Source organism: Epargyreus clarus, unplaced genomic scaffold (genome assembly GCF_041222505.1).
Source record: "Epargyreus clarus isolate Ecla_fem2 unplaced genomic scaffold, WU_Ecla_fem_2.2 ptg000022l, whole genome shotgun sequence".
In the NCBI taxonomy this organism is placed as follows: Eukaryota; Metazoa; Arthropoda; class Insecta; order Lepidoptera; family Hesperiidae; genus Epargyreus; species Epargyreus clarus.
The window spans coordinates 2,244,730-2,259,377 of NW_027332229.1; the positions used below are offsets into that span (position 1 = coordinate 2,244,730).

A 14,648-nucleotide genomic window follows, 5' to 3' on the forward strand; every position below is an offset into this window, starting at 1 on the left:
GCTGCTCCTACATTTTAAAAAATGTTGTCATAATATGTATAATGTATGTAAGCAAAATAAGTTCCAACTTATGACGAAATTATTTAACTATAGATTTAGCCATAGATAAGTATAGATATCTCACCACCTTATAATTGAAGGAAGCCATTAAATGGCTTAAGCGGCTGACAATTCTGTCAGCCATTTAATGGTAATTGGTAATTAAATGGTAATTTAAGTGTAATTTACGCGGAACAATGCCGACATGCCTAGTTAAGTGATGCAAAAACACGAAATCGAAGAAGTGCGGAGAAATATCGTTTCATTCGTAAATGCTTTAAAAATCAAACACGAAAATAGATGACAGTGACAATTTCAGTTGTCAAAACTGGTTACATTTTCTTGGTAGGAGTGAGCAATCTATACTAATCTATGTCTTTACTAAGTAAAGCTCTTTTTTTTACGAGGGGGAAACCTTCAAAAGGTACCCGGTGCCGTGGTAGTGACAGGTAGAGGATACCGTAGCCCTATTCTGGTCCCGGAACTACAGGGACAAGCAAGTAAAGCTCTAAAGCTCATATATCTACAATGGACAGACAAGTTACATTAAAATATATTATTATTATCGGTTTATGAGCTCTATCATGCGATTAGGTTGGAGAAACGCCAAATCCTTTTAGCGAATTCAATTTATATGGATATCGAGTACTCGATGTATTTTGATCTAGCCTTGAGGGTATTGAAATAACTCATGCATTGAAATTATTGACTTTACATATTTGTGTATCAATCGATTGTTTTAATACTGAATTTCAAGGTAGAACACTTGTGATACGATTCCGGCGGCACCTCCTCCACACCTATGTCTGCCTCATAACAGCAGTGTTAAGCGCTGCTGTGTTCTGGTTTGAAGGGTGTGGTAAAGGAGACATACTCTTCCGAGGCGTTCCAGCTTAGTCCTCAGGGGTAGCGGCGCATCTGAGGCCGACCTCAGGTAGGAATATCTAATCCTATCTGGGGTTACAGATTTCCATGGACGGCAGTAGCCACTTACCATGTGGACTGCATGCTCGTCTGCTACTCCTATATTATTAAAATAACGTTTGAATAGTTCCGTTTTTTGTTACCCTCTGGTTAGGGTACCCTAAGATAAGGTAGCCATATAAAATTTTAATTAAATTTTTAAGATACCTATTTGAGACTCTTATTAATTTTAATTAATATCACACGTATTGATACAGCGTCAATCATTTTCCAAATTTAAATTTAACGACCGTGTCGGAAGCGTGGGGCGTAGCGGATGTGACGTCAACTCAAAAATGTGATCAAAATGGCCGACGCTACTGATGGCCGGTTTATGACTGACATTGAAAAGTTTTGAATAGATATCTCCTTTGATTTGTAGTAGAGTATAAAAATAAACTTACAGAGCGTCATGAGAACTACTTTACCATGACAATAGCATCATAATACTGTTTGGGCGATAATTTGTTAAAATTTAAATGTTTTTAGTAAACATTAAATAACAAAAAACGTGTAAAGTCCATTGTAAAATCATATTGTTTAACCGACATGTGAGATAAAATCAGAGTGTTATCGTATTAAAGTTTTTTGCTAGTACGAGTATTTTTAAACTATGTATGCTTTGTTGTACCTTGTAAAAGCAGTGTTTAGTTCAGATTTGATGGGTGTTATAAGGGAGAGATATTTAGTGTTCCACCCTACTTCTCAAGGGTAGCAAAGCATTTGTGGCCTCCTCAAGTAGGACTCTAACCTTATATCTTATATATAATCGTTGATTACTCATATCCGTGGGCCTTACTCACCTGTCACCAACTCGTTATTATCCCACTGCTGGGCACGGGTCTCCTAATAAGAAGGATTAGGCCATAGTCCACCGCGCTGGCCATGTGCGTATTGGTAGAGTTCACATACCTTGGAGATTTTTTTTTAACAAATCTCTCAGGTATGCAGGTTTCCTTGGGGTGTGTTCCTTCACCGTTTAGCAAGTGATACTTAATTTATAATACGCACATAACTTTGAAAATTCAAAGGTTTGAGGTCTGGGATTTGAACTTCGGGCCGCTCGATCGTGAGGCCGATTTTCTTAACCACTAGGCTATCACGGCCTATACTAGGCTGTCACTGCCTATCACTTCTTTTTATGACATTAAAAAACAAAACAAAATGAACACTATATTAGTAAATTACAGATCAATTTATTTTCTCTGAAGTTGTTGCGAGCAGGTGTTGGTGATACAATTTGCTATGGCGACGCGATTCATTTCCATATTCAGAGCGAACTAGTACTTTTTCGCGGATTATACGAAATTACTATCAACGTAATAAATATTGTCTAGTGTGCGACTTAAATTCTCCTTATTTCATTTTTATCTTGATAACCACGTAACGTCGCGCTATAGTCGCGCATTTAAATAAAGAACGAATATTTTTCCGCTCATTTATTTGCTAATTTATTTTTAACTCTCCTTTGTACGTGTAAAATTGTTTCCCGATGCGCGCGAACAAAAAGTTAAATAAAAATAACACGCACATTGACACAGGTCCTTGCGCTCGAAATACACGAATCATAACAAGGAAAGTTGTGCGTTAGGGATGGGACGGTGTTGTTGAAATACAAATTATCGATATTAATTTTGTTGTACTACTTGTAAAATATTACTAATTTAATAGTTATTATTTTTATAAAAATAGGCACGAAAAATAATAGAGATTGTGTGTTGTGTTTGTGAATACAAACTCTATTTGCGTGTCCATTTTTGTGAGCAACACTAAGTAGTTCTGCTCATTCTCTACAATATTTGAGCGAACTATACGTGTATAAGAATTTACGAAAGCCCATATATTATCGATTGATATTTATTACAATTATTTTTTATCATTTTCTATTTAAGAATTTCGTAAATGAACGGGAGTTTCTACGCGCTTATATTTAAAAACAAAACATTAAATATCTTAAGCGCAACTACAAAAAGCCTCTAGATTGGACGGCCGAATTTATTACTGGTAAATAGTACAATAGTTTTGTACTACGATTTAAAGTATACTTTACATATTTCTCGATTCAAATGAAGAACAACAACATTAAAATCTGCAATATTTCATCGATACGTAAACAACAGCACTCAGAGTCTGTAAACTACGTATAAAATCAATCTAGACTCATCAATCTGTCGCCGTCACTTCATAATATACGCATATGTACTACGCGTGCCGATCAATCTATTTTTTCTCACCATACGCTACTAATACATTGAAGTACTAAGTACACGTGATATTTTGATAGTGAAATTATTGCGCAATTATTGACAATTGGCATGCGTTTATAGGCAAACGACCTTTGCTTGAAAACTCTTTTGATGATGTGTGGAAGTCGGTTGTAAGGGCTAATCATAGATTAGTAAAGATACTTCGCCGCCTTGAAATTGAATGAAGCCACAAACGGCTTATTAGTAAGTTGTTTTTTTGAATTCTTGACAACATTTTTAGAGAAAATTTACGAATAAATAACTAATACTGCGTAATTTACATAGTAAATAAATAATAATTTCAAATATTTTAGGGACATTTTAGCACGGAGACGTGGCCAATTTTTTTTACGCAACAATTTCAATTCTCAAAACTGGGTACATTTTCTTGTTAGGAGTGAGTAATCTTTACTCACTCTATGGGGCTAATAAAGCTTGAGCCTCTACTTGAAGGTATATGTTCGTATTTGCTAAAGATTTGCGAGTATTTATTAATGATACTATTTTTAAAATGCTAGCACCAAATAAAATTATTTACTTTTATTTGTTACTATTTCTGTTTTAAATCTGCTTACAAATTAGTTTCTTGAGTCGTTGAAGAAATGCGGTACGTCTCAATTAACAAATGTTAACATTTATCATTATGTTGTTTATTGTGACCAAAATAAACATTTATTGTTATTCTATGCTACAAATATTGATCTATTGATCAATAGCTATAAATTAAACATTCTACTATAGTACTACTACTCCCCATTAATTATAGGTATAGTATATTATGCTTCCTAATTAATTCCATATGTTAATTCAGTTGTCTTAGATTCAAAATCAACTAAAGACCAAAATTTCGTCCATCTGTGCACTAAGGTCACCTTTTATAATCAGAGAGAAAAGCCAAAATCGTCATCGATACTATAAATTTAACTACACTAAAGACATCACCTGTATGAGTGACTTTAACTAAATGGACATAATATCGATAAAGATCTTAATACAAAATGAATATAATGGAATTGGTATATAAAAGTACCACATTAGATTATTGGGCAAAGAACAAACAACAAAGATTTAAAATATTATCGATATATCAAAATACGAACATCACGTCACTATAACACAGAAATCAATCACCAAACAGGTGCGTCGTCACTCCTCATTAACTAAAGGACAGCCGGAATAATACATAACAAAATGAATAATAAGTAATTGAATAAGCAACAAGTATTACTTGAAACCCTAGTAATTTACTCACCTACTTAGTTCGATTTGTTTCGAGTGTGAGTAGTTTCGATTTCAAATCCGGATTAGGCACGGCTGAAAAGATATTTAGAAAGAAAAATTACGCACGTTACAAAGTAACTGAGGTCATATGACTGTATAAACATTTATTTTGTTCCAAATTTGGGTATGTAATCCACTTACGTGAAGCAAATGTTAATCAGTCTTACGCTAAAGGCAATTAGGAACAAAAGGTGATAAAGTCACGACTTTGAAGGTGTCAAAGGCGTGTTTAAGTTTGGAAATAAGTAAACTATTACTACACAAGATATACCAACTTAGTCCTGAGGGGTAGCAACGCAACTGTAACCGTCCTCAGATAGGGTTTCAACCCTTTTTGGGGTAGACAGCATCAGTCTCGTCGCCAAGACCCCGTGAAGCTTACCTATCCAGCGGACCATCAAAAACTACTTACACAATTCAAAAAATAACCGAAATATACTTCGCAACAGATGTAATAGTCTTTTCAAACTATCTGTTTGAAAAGACTATTACATCTGTTCAAGTTGATTTTGTAAACGACTTATTCAATCTCACGATATATAAACGAGTTTATAGAGAGTTATATACACTAATTTTACTTAAAAATAAGAATAAGATTTCTTGTATTAAATAGGTATAAATAACACACATTAAGAAAATGTTTGTAACTACATGCGAGAAAATTCCATAGATAATAAAGTAATTAATCGATAAATTGATCATGTTATCATATCATATCGACCACATTGTTAAAAAAGGATTCAAGGCACTAGGATTCGTTTTGCGTAATTGCAGGGACTTCAAAAAGCCATCTACTAAAGTTGCAATTTTCAATGCTCTTGTTCGCAGCGGCCTCGAATATTGTAGCGTTGTGTGGAACCCACACTACGATGTTTATAATAAACGTCTAGAAAATATTCAAAAAAGATTTTTGTGGCACCTGTCATATAGCTGCAACTTAGCAAAATCGCTACCTTCTTACGAGGATCGGTTGCAATACTTTCGCTTAAAATCTCTTTCAAACCGTAGAAGGCAACTAGACTACATGTTTCTGTACAAGCTAGTTAATGGTCAAATTGATGCCTCTCATCTTCTGTCTCAAATAAACATATCCGTTCCAAGAAGAATGCCTAGATCACAGAAGTACAAACCATTTTCTATAAAACCTGCGCGTTCCAACCTTGGTCACCATTCTCCTTTGAACAGAATGCTGAGGAACTACAACAATGTGCACAACCTAAGCCTCGATAATTCTGATAAAGCCATTGATATCTTTTCGAATACTTTGCACGCATTTAAAGTTTACACTTGTTTTTCTAAGGACCACTAATAATTAATTGTATTCTTATCTCAATTTCAATTTTATAATTCTAATATTGTGTGTTAAATCTAAACATCTGTATTGTATTGTGTTTTTAATTGTATTGAATTTTCATAATTAATTTCTTAGTCAATTTAATATTGTGTTATAATCTTTCTTATGAATTTATGTAGTTATTTTATATTCTTGTCGCATATTATCCGATTTATTTTTTTTTAAATTGTAGATATTAATGTTTTAATTAATTTATAATTTTGTTATGTATTTTTATGTGCTCTTACTTGTTCTTCTATTGCATGCCGTTTGCACCTATAAGTGAAGTGACACTTACTGCTTATATACATATAAATTGTACAATGGATTTGTCAGTGATTACTTCGTTGGTGCAACTATTAACAAATAAATAAATAAATAAATAAAATAAATGTTTACGCATCACTAAACATGAATCAAAGGCGTTTCCACACCGCGTTACGCGAAATCAATTCGCGTTAACCGCTGAAAAAATATGAAAATGATTTGTTGAATACATGAATATGAATTATTCAAGAACGAGCCGTGTTCCTTGTGAGTGCTTCCGATGTTTTGTGTAATCTCATTTACAATTTAGAATGTTTCGAGTATTTCGAGTATGTTTCGAGTAGTTGAAGAATATAATCGTAGATGGCGTTAAAACTCTTGCTGTTTCACTTGCGAAGTATTTAAATAAATACGCAATTGCGAGGATAAAGTTTTTCGAGCTCACGTATGCATATTTGTCCCAATCGTTGATTACCAAACAATCTGACGGATTTTAACTTATGAGGTGTCGTTGGAATGACATGGGCTATATATTAAGGCCATAGATATATTATCCTACTGACGTTAGTATAATATATCTATGATTAAGGCAGTCTCTTTTTTATTTTATAATTATATATTATGTTATTTCACCTTGTTTTTTTTTTACTTTCAATCAAATCAAATCATTTATTTGCTTAATATAGGTATACAGTTGTTATACTTTGTTTTTTGCTTCTTGATTTTTGTCTATGATTCAGTGCGGGTGTGGTTCATGGTTTCATAAATATTTAAATATGTTGTTGAACTATCCTATAAAGACTAAAATATTAGTATGTTTTTCACTCTATATTGACTAAAATTTACGCCCGCACATGGTGAAATAACGCTATTTTTAACTCCGCACCATACAATCATCATGAGTCAATTTGACCCCCCCATGACCGTCCTCGACGCTGCGTAATCCCCTAGTAGCGTAGTAACCGGAGCCCTCTTAGCGCGTTGCCCCGAAGGGATCCGCCCAGATTACTATGATACTCGCCACTCCTTATGGAGCGTATGAAGGCACGCGGACATACATACCATCGTTCTTCCCGGAAGGAGCTCCCACTCTTGCCGCCCGCAACCTCGAAAGCCCTCTTTTGGTTGCCTCTTACAACAGGCAGAGGATAACGTAGCCCTAATCCGGTCCCGGAGCTACAGGGACAGGGTCAATTTGATCTATAATATATTATGATAATAGGTCAAAATTCACAATTTCGGGCTACGGAACCCAATATTCAGAACAGAAACATCGAGATGGATCTCGAACCAGTGACCTACTGCGCCACGCTGGCACCGTGTCAAGCCACGCTCTAGGCATTGTAAACAAAAAGAACTTTGATGTTGACTTTACTAATCTTTTTGTAACTGCGACGCCCTTTATAAGTTGTATTTTTTTGCGACGCCGTAAAGAAATACTTAAGTTTATGCGTAGCGTATGTAGTCCATTGAAATGTTATAATTTTAGGACCGAATATTGCATTTGTTAGAGGACGCAATTTTATTTTTGGGACATGGGGGGTCAATAACTTCTTTAATTTTTAATTTAGGGCAAAAAGTTATATAAACATATTTGTAGGCAAAACAATTTGCTACAAATTATTACTTTACAATTTTTTTGTAAGACGCATAGTTTCCGAGATATCGCGAAAAAAGTGTTTTCCAAGATGGCGGCCAGGGGACAAGGGTGGCAACCCCACACCCTTGAGGTTAAGCTTCTATTGACCCTCCACACATGTCCCAAAAATAAAATTGCGTCCTCTAACAAATGTAAAGCTCATGTAAATTTCAATGGACTTATGCGTATTTCAGAGAATTGATTTAAAAATCGACAAATCCTTATGAGATCATTCTCGTGTCTGTCTGTCTGTCCTCACGTCACTGACACTACTGATTAAGTTGACATTTGATAAACATGTGAATTTCATTTCTGTCACTCGAATATAGAGGTTTAAGTATTTTTTATTATGAGAAAAACACGCTGAATGCTCTCCTGTGCGTTTCAATTTTTAAAGTTAAAGGCACAATAGTGATCTTTTTATTTCCAACTTCAGGTGCTTACGTTAGACGTTTTTACGTCATAAAAGAATTGATATAAAATTATGAATCTACTTATGAGCTTCATTTAGTTCGTATGACCACCGTTTGAAACATTATACCCTTGTTCTATATGATGTGTTAAACAATAAATTTATTTTATGCCATCAACTTAAGATTTTAACACATTTCCTAACCACGAGACATAAACTGCGTGAAGATCATAACTTATTTATACCCTTTTTATGGCTTAATTCACGATCTATGACTATAATGTTGAGCTTTTTTAAGGAATGCTGAAAAAAGTAAAAAGATTTTTGCCCTAAAATTATATTAGATACTGTATTAGGTTTGCTTTTCTTCCTGTTTTATAAGAATTGTTTTTATATGTTTTTTTAAATTAAATATTTTGTTTAACTATTTTTCTCTACGTTTTAATAAATAATAATAGGATTATATACAATAAAATGTTCGAAATAATAAAAATACTGATTGAACTAGAAAAAAATATTATATTATCTTATATATAAATTCTCGTGTCACAATGTTAGTTACCGTACTCCTCTGAAACGGCTTTACCGATTTACACCAAATTTTATATGCATATTCAGTAGGTCTGAGAATCGGCTACTACCTATTTTTCATACCCCTAAGTGATAAGGGTTGTTCACCCTTAAAATCTTTTTATTTACATGGCAACACAACGTTTGCCGGGTCAGCTAGTATACTATATCAATTGAAACTTATTTACAAAGTGTAATTCGTATATTTTGACTGAGGACTGTGGATACCAACTGACTTTCATATGAGGGCGACCGTCTTAGACCTCAGGAGTAGCAAAGCATATATGATCGGCTTCAAGTAGCTACTGTCTATATGGAGTTGATCACAGATGTCCAAGGGCGTCATTGCCCACTTAACATCAGTTGGATTTTCCTGTTGCCTCAGTCATATAAAAATAATTAATACTTTAACCGCCTCCAACGACATTCATGAAATAAAATTTATGGAGTACTAAGTCGATACCAATCACCTAGATAGTCACATATATGTATGAGTAATGATAGTGTACAAATTGCACAGACATGTGTTTTTCCTTTTATTTATATAATATTAATAATAAAAGCAAGATAGAAAGTGAAATTATGCAAAAAGCTACGTAATGTAAGCTATTTCATCACGAGAGATAAGTTGTTTTTGCGAAGGTCCGTGATTTCCGATCATTAACGAGTCATTATTTCTAGACTTGAATAGTAGGTACCTCTAGGGTTCCGTGGGTTTCGAAACCAAAGGGTAAATTCGGACCCCTAATATTTAGCCTTCGCTGTCTGTTCTTCTGTTTGACCTATGACACAAATCTTATAAGTGTAAATACATAGTACATACGAATTGATACAAATACGAATACTTCAGATATAGGAATTTTCACAAGCCAAAGTAGGTACATCTATTTGAACACATTTTTTGTACTTAAGCAAATATGATTTTTTTACATCATTAAATATTGCAAATTTGATCATTTTTGTACCGTAATAATTTCTCCTTGACAACCCATCTAAAATAGTTTCATAAACAAACAACATTTAATAAACAAAAATGTAAGTAAGTTTATGAAAAATAAACATTCAGCCCTCGCTTCTTCTTGTTTGATAAACGTTTTAGCATAACATCGTAGGAAATAGTAACCAATCAATAACAATTGCAACATCGCAAACGTCCTGAAAACATGATTTAGTGGAACATTTCAAACCACTTAATATTTCCGCTTCGCACAGATTATTTATACAACAGTGTAGCGAGGAACGCCGGGCGGCGCGGACATGGTTACACGACGTTGACGGGACGCCATGTTTAACTTTTTCAAGAGAAAAGGCGGGAAGGCCGATGTCACGGGAACGCCCGAGAGCACCCGGAAACACCCGAGCGGCGACACCACCAAGACATCCTCAGTCGAACCGCGCGCGCCGCGAAACGAGAATGACGTAACGAACGAAAAATCCAACACCTTGCGGAAGGATGTCGTGAACCTGCTGCTGCCCGACACGGATTACAACCAGAAGACTGGCGTCGGCGCGTTGCTTCAAATAATGGCGGGGAAACGAAGGAAGAACCGTCGGAAGCGAGCGGACTCGTGCGTGGCTCCCCAGAAAGAGATGCCCAATTTGAAGCGCTGCAACTCGGACGTCGCGACGCACGAGGCGAGCGAGCCCGACGTCCCGCCCACACCCGCCAAAAATACACGAGACGCGGCGCACGCGCCCGACGATCCAGCCGACTACGTTAAAGCGCTCGTACTGCACAAATACGCGAACAAGCCGCCCGACTCCAAACAACAACACGTGTCGCTCGTGTACGTGTCCGACGAGCCCGAAGTCGACGAGACACGACAAGCGGAGGCGCTGCTCCGCGAGATCGCGAGGTCCATAGATTGCACGATAGACGAGATAAATGATAAGGATATGGGAGCCGCCGACAGCAAGCCGAACGAGCGGCCACGGGAACCGTTTCAGGATAAAGCGATCAACTCCTACAAAAATGACCTTAAGGGCGAACTCACTAAATTACTACAGAACGAGGACGAGAATGGGAACACTGAGAGAGTTATAGCAGACACATTAGACACGGAGAGTTTAGAGTCTCCAGCATTTACTAAGAAATCCAATTTGAAGCCGCCGAGATCAGATAACGAGGGTTGTTCCGACGACGATCGTTCAGATAACGGAAAAAAGCGCGTCACGTTCAGAAAACATATCATTTTCGACGATGGCGAGCAGCAAACCGACGAAGAAGTCGATTCGTCGTTCGAATCGCTCACTTCTGAGGAAGAAGAGTCCGAATATCTAGAAGATGCGATACCGGACAACGACGAGATGCTCGGCGGCTACGTCGTATCCAGAACTGAAGAAAACAAAACAGTTATTAATGTTAATGAAAACGAACCTATCCAAATTAAAATAGAGTGTGTAGAGGACGGTTTGAAACGGATCTCAAGTGATAATAGTGACAGTGGTTTTATGGAAATTAGTGATAAGCAAGAGTCTGGTGATGAAGCGACGAACGTTAAAAGTATAGGGGAGGGTGGGAGTGACGTAAGTGAGAGTGAAAGTGAGGAGGAGATTATAGAGGAGATCGTAGAAGAAGGGGAAGAAGAAATCGAGGAGATAGAAGAAATAGAAGTAGAAGAAATAGAAGAGGAGGTGGAAGAAGAGAGCGAAGCGGAGGTCTTTGACGCCGCGGAGGACACGTAAGTTTGTTTGTTTATGTTTGTTTGTAAACAAAGGCTTTGTTTTGTTATGATACATAGCGACAACAAAGCAATAAACCTTAAGTTATGTCTTATTAAGCATGAATATTAAATTTTCAAGGGCCTATAAAAGTATTTGACAAATATCTTTCAAACTTTTAATGAAAAAGTAACATAAGGTTAAGGTAGGAATAACAATAGAAAAGTAAGAAAATATAAATGAGTAATAATATAATACTAACTAAAATACTATTAAAATAAGTAGTAAAAATAAATTATTGCAAAAATGAATTAACAAAGTTTATAGATTTAAAAACAAAGTAACATTTTCAATGCAATAAACATAGTGAATATTTAGCTGTTCTATAATTTGTGTTATTAATAATAATAATTTATCCAAGATGGAGCTATCTACTCGTCTATCATTAATATGGTAAACTGCCTAACCCCATCGTTGGACCTAGCAGTCCTCAAAATGTCTCCACCAGGTCATATTTTTTGTTTTGTATTGCATGCAATTCGGAACATTTCTGAGAACATTATAATTTTCTTCATAAATCCGCATCGGGAAAACGTGTCATGCAACAAAAAGTTTTAACTCTAGTTTCTTCCAAATTTTCCGCACAATTTTCCCTTTGAAAGCAACTAAGTAATAATTAATTAATTTAAATACGCACATGAATTTGATAACCTCCAATGTGAAACTACGCCATCACTCGTGGATCACACTAATGAGGATTTATCTTATTACTTATGAAGACAAATCAAAATTATGAAGACGACTCTACTAATGGGCTTAATTTACAACGTTAATAATCCGTACAAAACGTTACATCTAATAATATAAGCTCCCTAATAAGATATAGCTATGGTAGCCTAGTGGGTAATAAACTCGGTCTCTAGATCGAAGGATCCGAGGTTCAAATCTCAGGCACGCACCTCTGATTTTTCAAAGTTATGAGCGTATTAGAAATTAATTATCACTTTCTAAAACGGTGAAGGAAAACATCGTGAGGAAACCTGAGAAATCTAGAAAAGTTTTCAAACATACACGAAGTCTACCAATACGCACTTGTCCAGCGCGGTGGGCTATGGCCTAATCCTTCTCATTTTGAGAGGAGACCCGTGCCCAGCAATGCGACAGTGAAGGGTGGATGATGATGATTAATGTTTTTCGTGCAAAAGATCGATATGACAAATTTTTGCATACTAGAAACATAGATTAGTAAAGATACTTCGCCGCCTTGAAATTGAATGAAGCCACAAATGGCTTATTAGTAAGTTATTTTTTTGTGTTCTTGACAAATAAAAACATTTTTATAGAAAATTTACGAACAAATAACTAATACTGCGTAATTTACATAATAAATGAATATTTATTTCAAATATTTTAGGGACATTTTAGCACGGAGACGTAGCAAAACTTGTTTACGCAACTATTTCAATTCTCAAAACTGGGTACATTTTCTTGTTAGGAGTGAGTGACCAAAATTAGGTAGATTGAGAATTAAAAACATGCGTACTATTGATCAAGTAATGCACTACGCTTTAACATGCATGAAGCAATGTTGCCAATACATACATAAATAAATTATTTATAATCGCTTTAACAGTCTAATTACAAGTACCGTGAATCATGGCTAAAACCGGCGTCTGCGTCAAATGCCCGCCCTTGCCTGTCGAATGTAGTGATATTATCTGTAATAATTCTTCTTAATTATGTAGGTATATATTTTTATAGTATAGGAGTAGCAGACGAGCATGCAGTCCACCTGATGGTAAGTGGCTACTACCGCCCATGGACAACTGTAATTAACCACAGATAGGATGAGATTCCTACCTCAGGTCGACCACAGATGCTCCGCTACCTCTGAGGACTAAGCTGGAACGCCTCGGAAAAGTATGTCTCCCTTACCACACTCTTCGAACTAGATTACAGTAGCATTTAACACTGCTGTTATGAGGCAGAAATAGGTGTGGCGGTAGTGCCGCCGGAGTCGAACCACAAAGAGTTCTGGAAGGGTGTGGTAAAGGAGACATACTTTTCCGAGGCGTTCCAGCTTAATTCTTAGACGTGGAGGGGCGTCTGTGTCCGACCTTAGGTAGGAATCTTATTTTATCTGTTGATTACAGATGTTTATGGGCGGCAGTAGCCACATACCATCAGGTGGACTGCATGCTCGTCTGCTGCTCCTATATTATAAAAGTACTTTTTCTAAAAGCAAAAACAATATAATCGCAGCATTTGGTGAAAGTAAACAAAACGTCGTCATCAACCCATTATTGGCCCACTGCTGGGCACGGGTCTCCTCTTAAAATGAGAAGGATTAGGCCATAGTCCACCGCGCTGGGCAAGTGCGTATTCGTAGACTTCACATACCTATGAGTTTTTTTTTTATTTTAATCTCTCAGGTATGCACGTTTCCTCATGTTTTCCTTTACCGTTTTAAGCAAGTGATAATTATTTTTAGATACGCACATAACTTTGAAAAAGTGGTGCGTGCGTAGGATTTGAACCTCGGACCCCTCGTTCGAGAGGCTGAGTTTCTAAACCACTAGGCTATCACTGCGTGAACATAAACAACACATTCAAGCTTAATTTCTATCCAACATTAAATTTACTGTCTTGTTTTTCAGTCGAATAATTTATCGAGTACTTCATTCATTCAGGAAATTGCTGAAATGCAATGAATATCTAGTATTTCTCATTCAGCGATAAAATTAAGATCAAGGCCGGCTAATGTTTCTGATTTCTGATGTTGCTTTAGTTGTTACAAATATTATTGTTATGTTTCCTTGTTATAGAAAACAGGAAATATATTTTGCAAAATCTACAATCATTATTATTTTAAATAAGTTTGAGTTGCACTATATGTTGACCCGGCAATATCAAATATATTTCATATAAAATATAGCCTATGTTACTCGTGAATAATGTAGTTTTCGAATGTTGAAAGAATTTTTAAAATCGGTCCAGTAGTTTTTGAGCCTATTCATTACAATCAATCAAACAAACAAAGTTTTCCTCTTTATAATATTAGTATAGACAATGTGTAAGTATAATGCAAAATGTTATTGGTATAATGGCAACTTTTAAAACGAATAATTTGATTTTTTTTATATCGATTTCCAAGATAAATAAAAAGTAGGTACTTTTTTCGGTTGCAACTTCGCGAATATTGCCGATATCGTAGCGTTTTGAGTTTTCCCAAATTTT

At 35.8% G+C, this 14,648-nt stretch overlaps 1 protein-coding gene across 4 annotated transcripts in view; it reads left to right on the forward strand.

Moving 5' to 3' along the window:
• The window catches only part of LOC140751364 (uncharacterized), a 51,509-nt gene that overhangs the window by 7,349 nt on the left and 29,512 nt on the right, over positions 1-14,648 (forward strand). For all 4 annotated transcript variants that reach the window (XM_073085270.1, XM_073085271.1, XM_073085272.1 and 1 more), the window contains exon 2: positions 9,963-11,431. In XM_073085270.1, coding sequence (XP_072941371.1) covers positions 10,035-11,431 — 1,397 coding nt within the window. In that variant the 5' untranslated portion in view covers positions 9,963-10,034. The remainder of the gene's footprint in view (positions 1-9,962; positions 11,432-14,648) is intronic.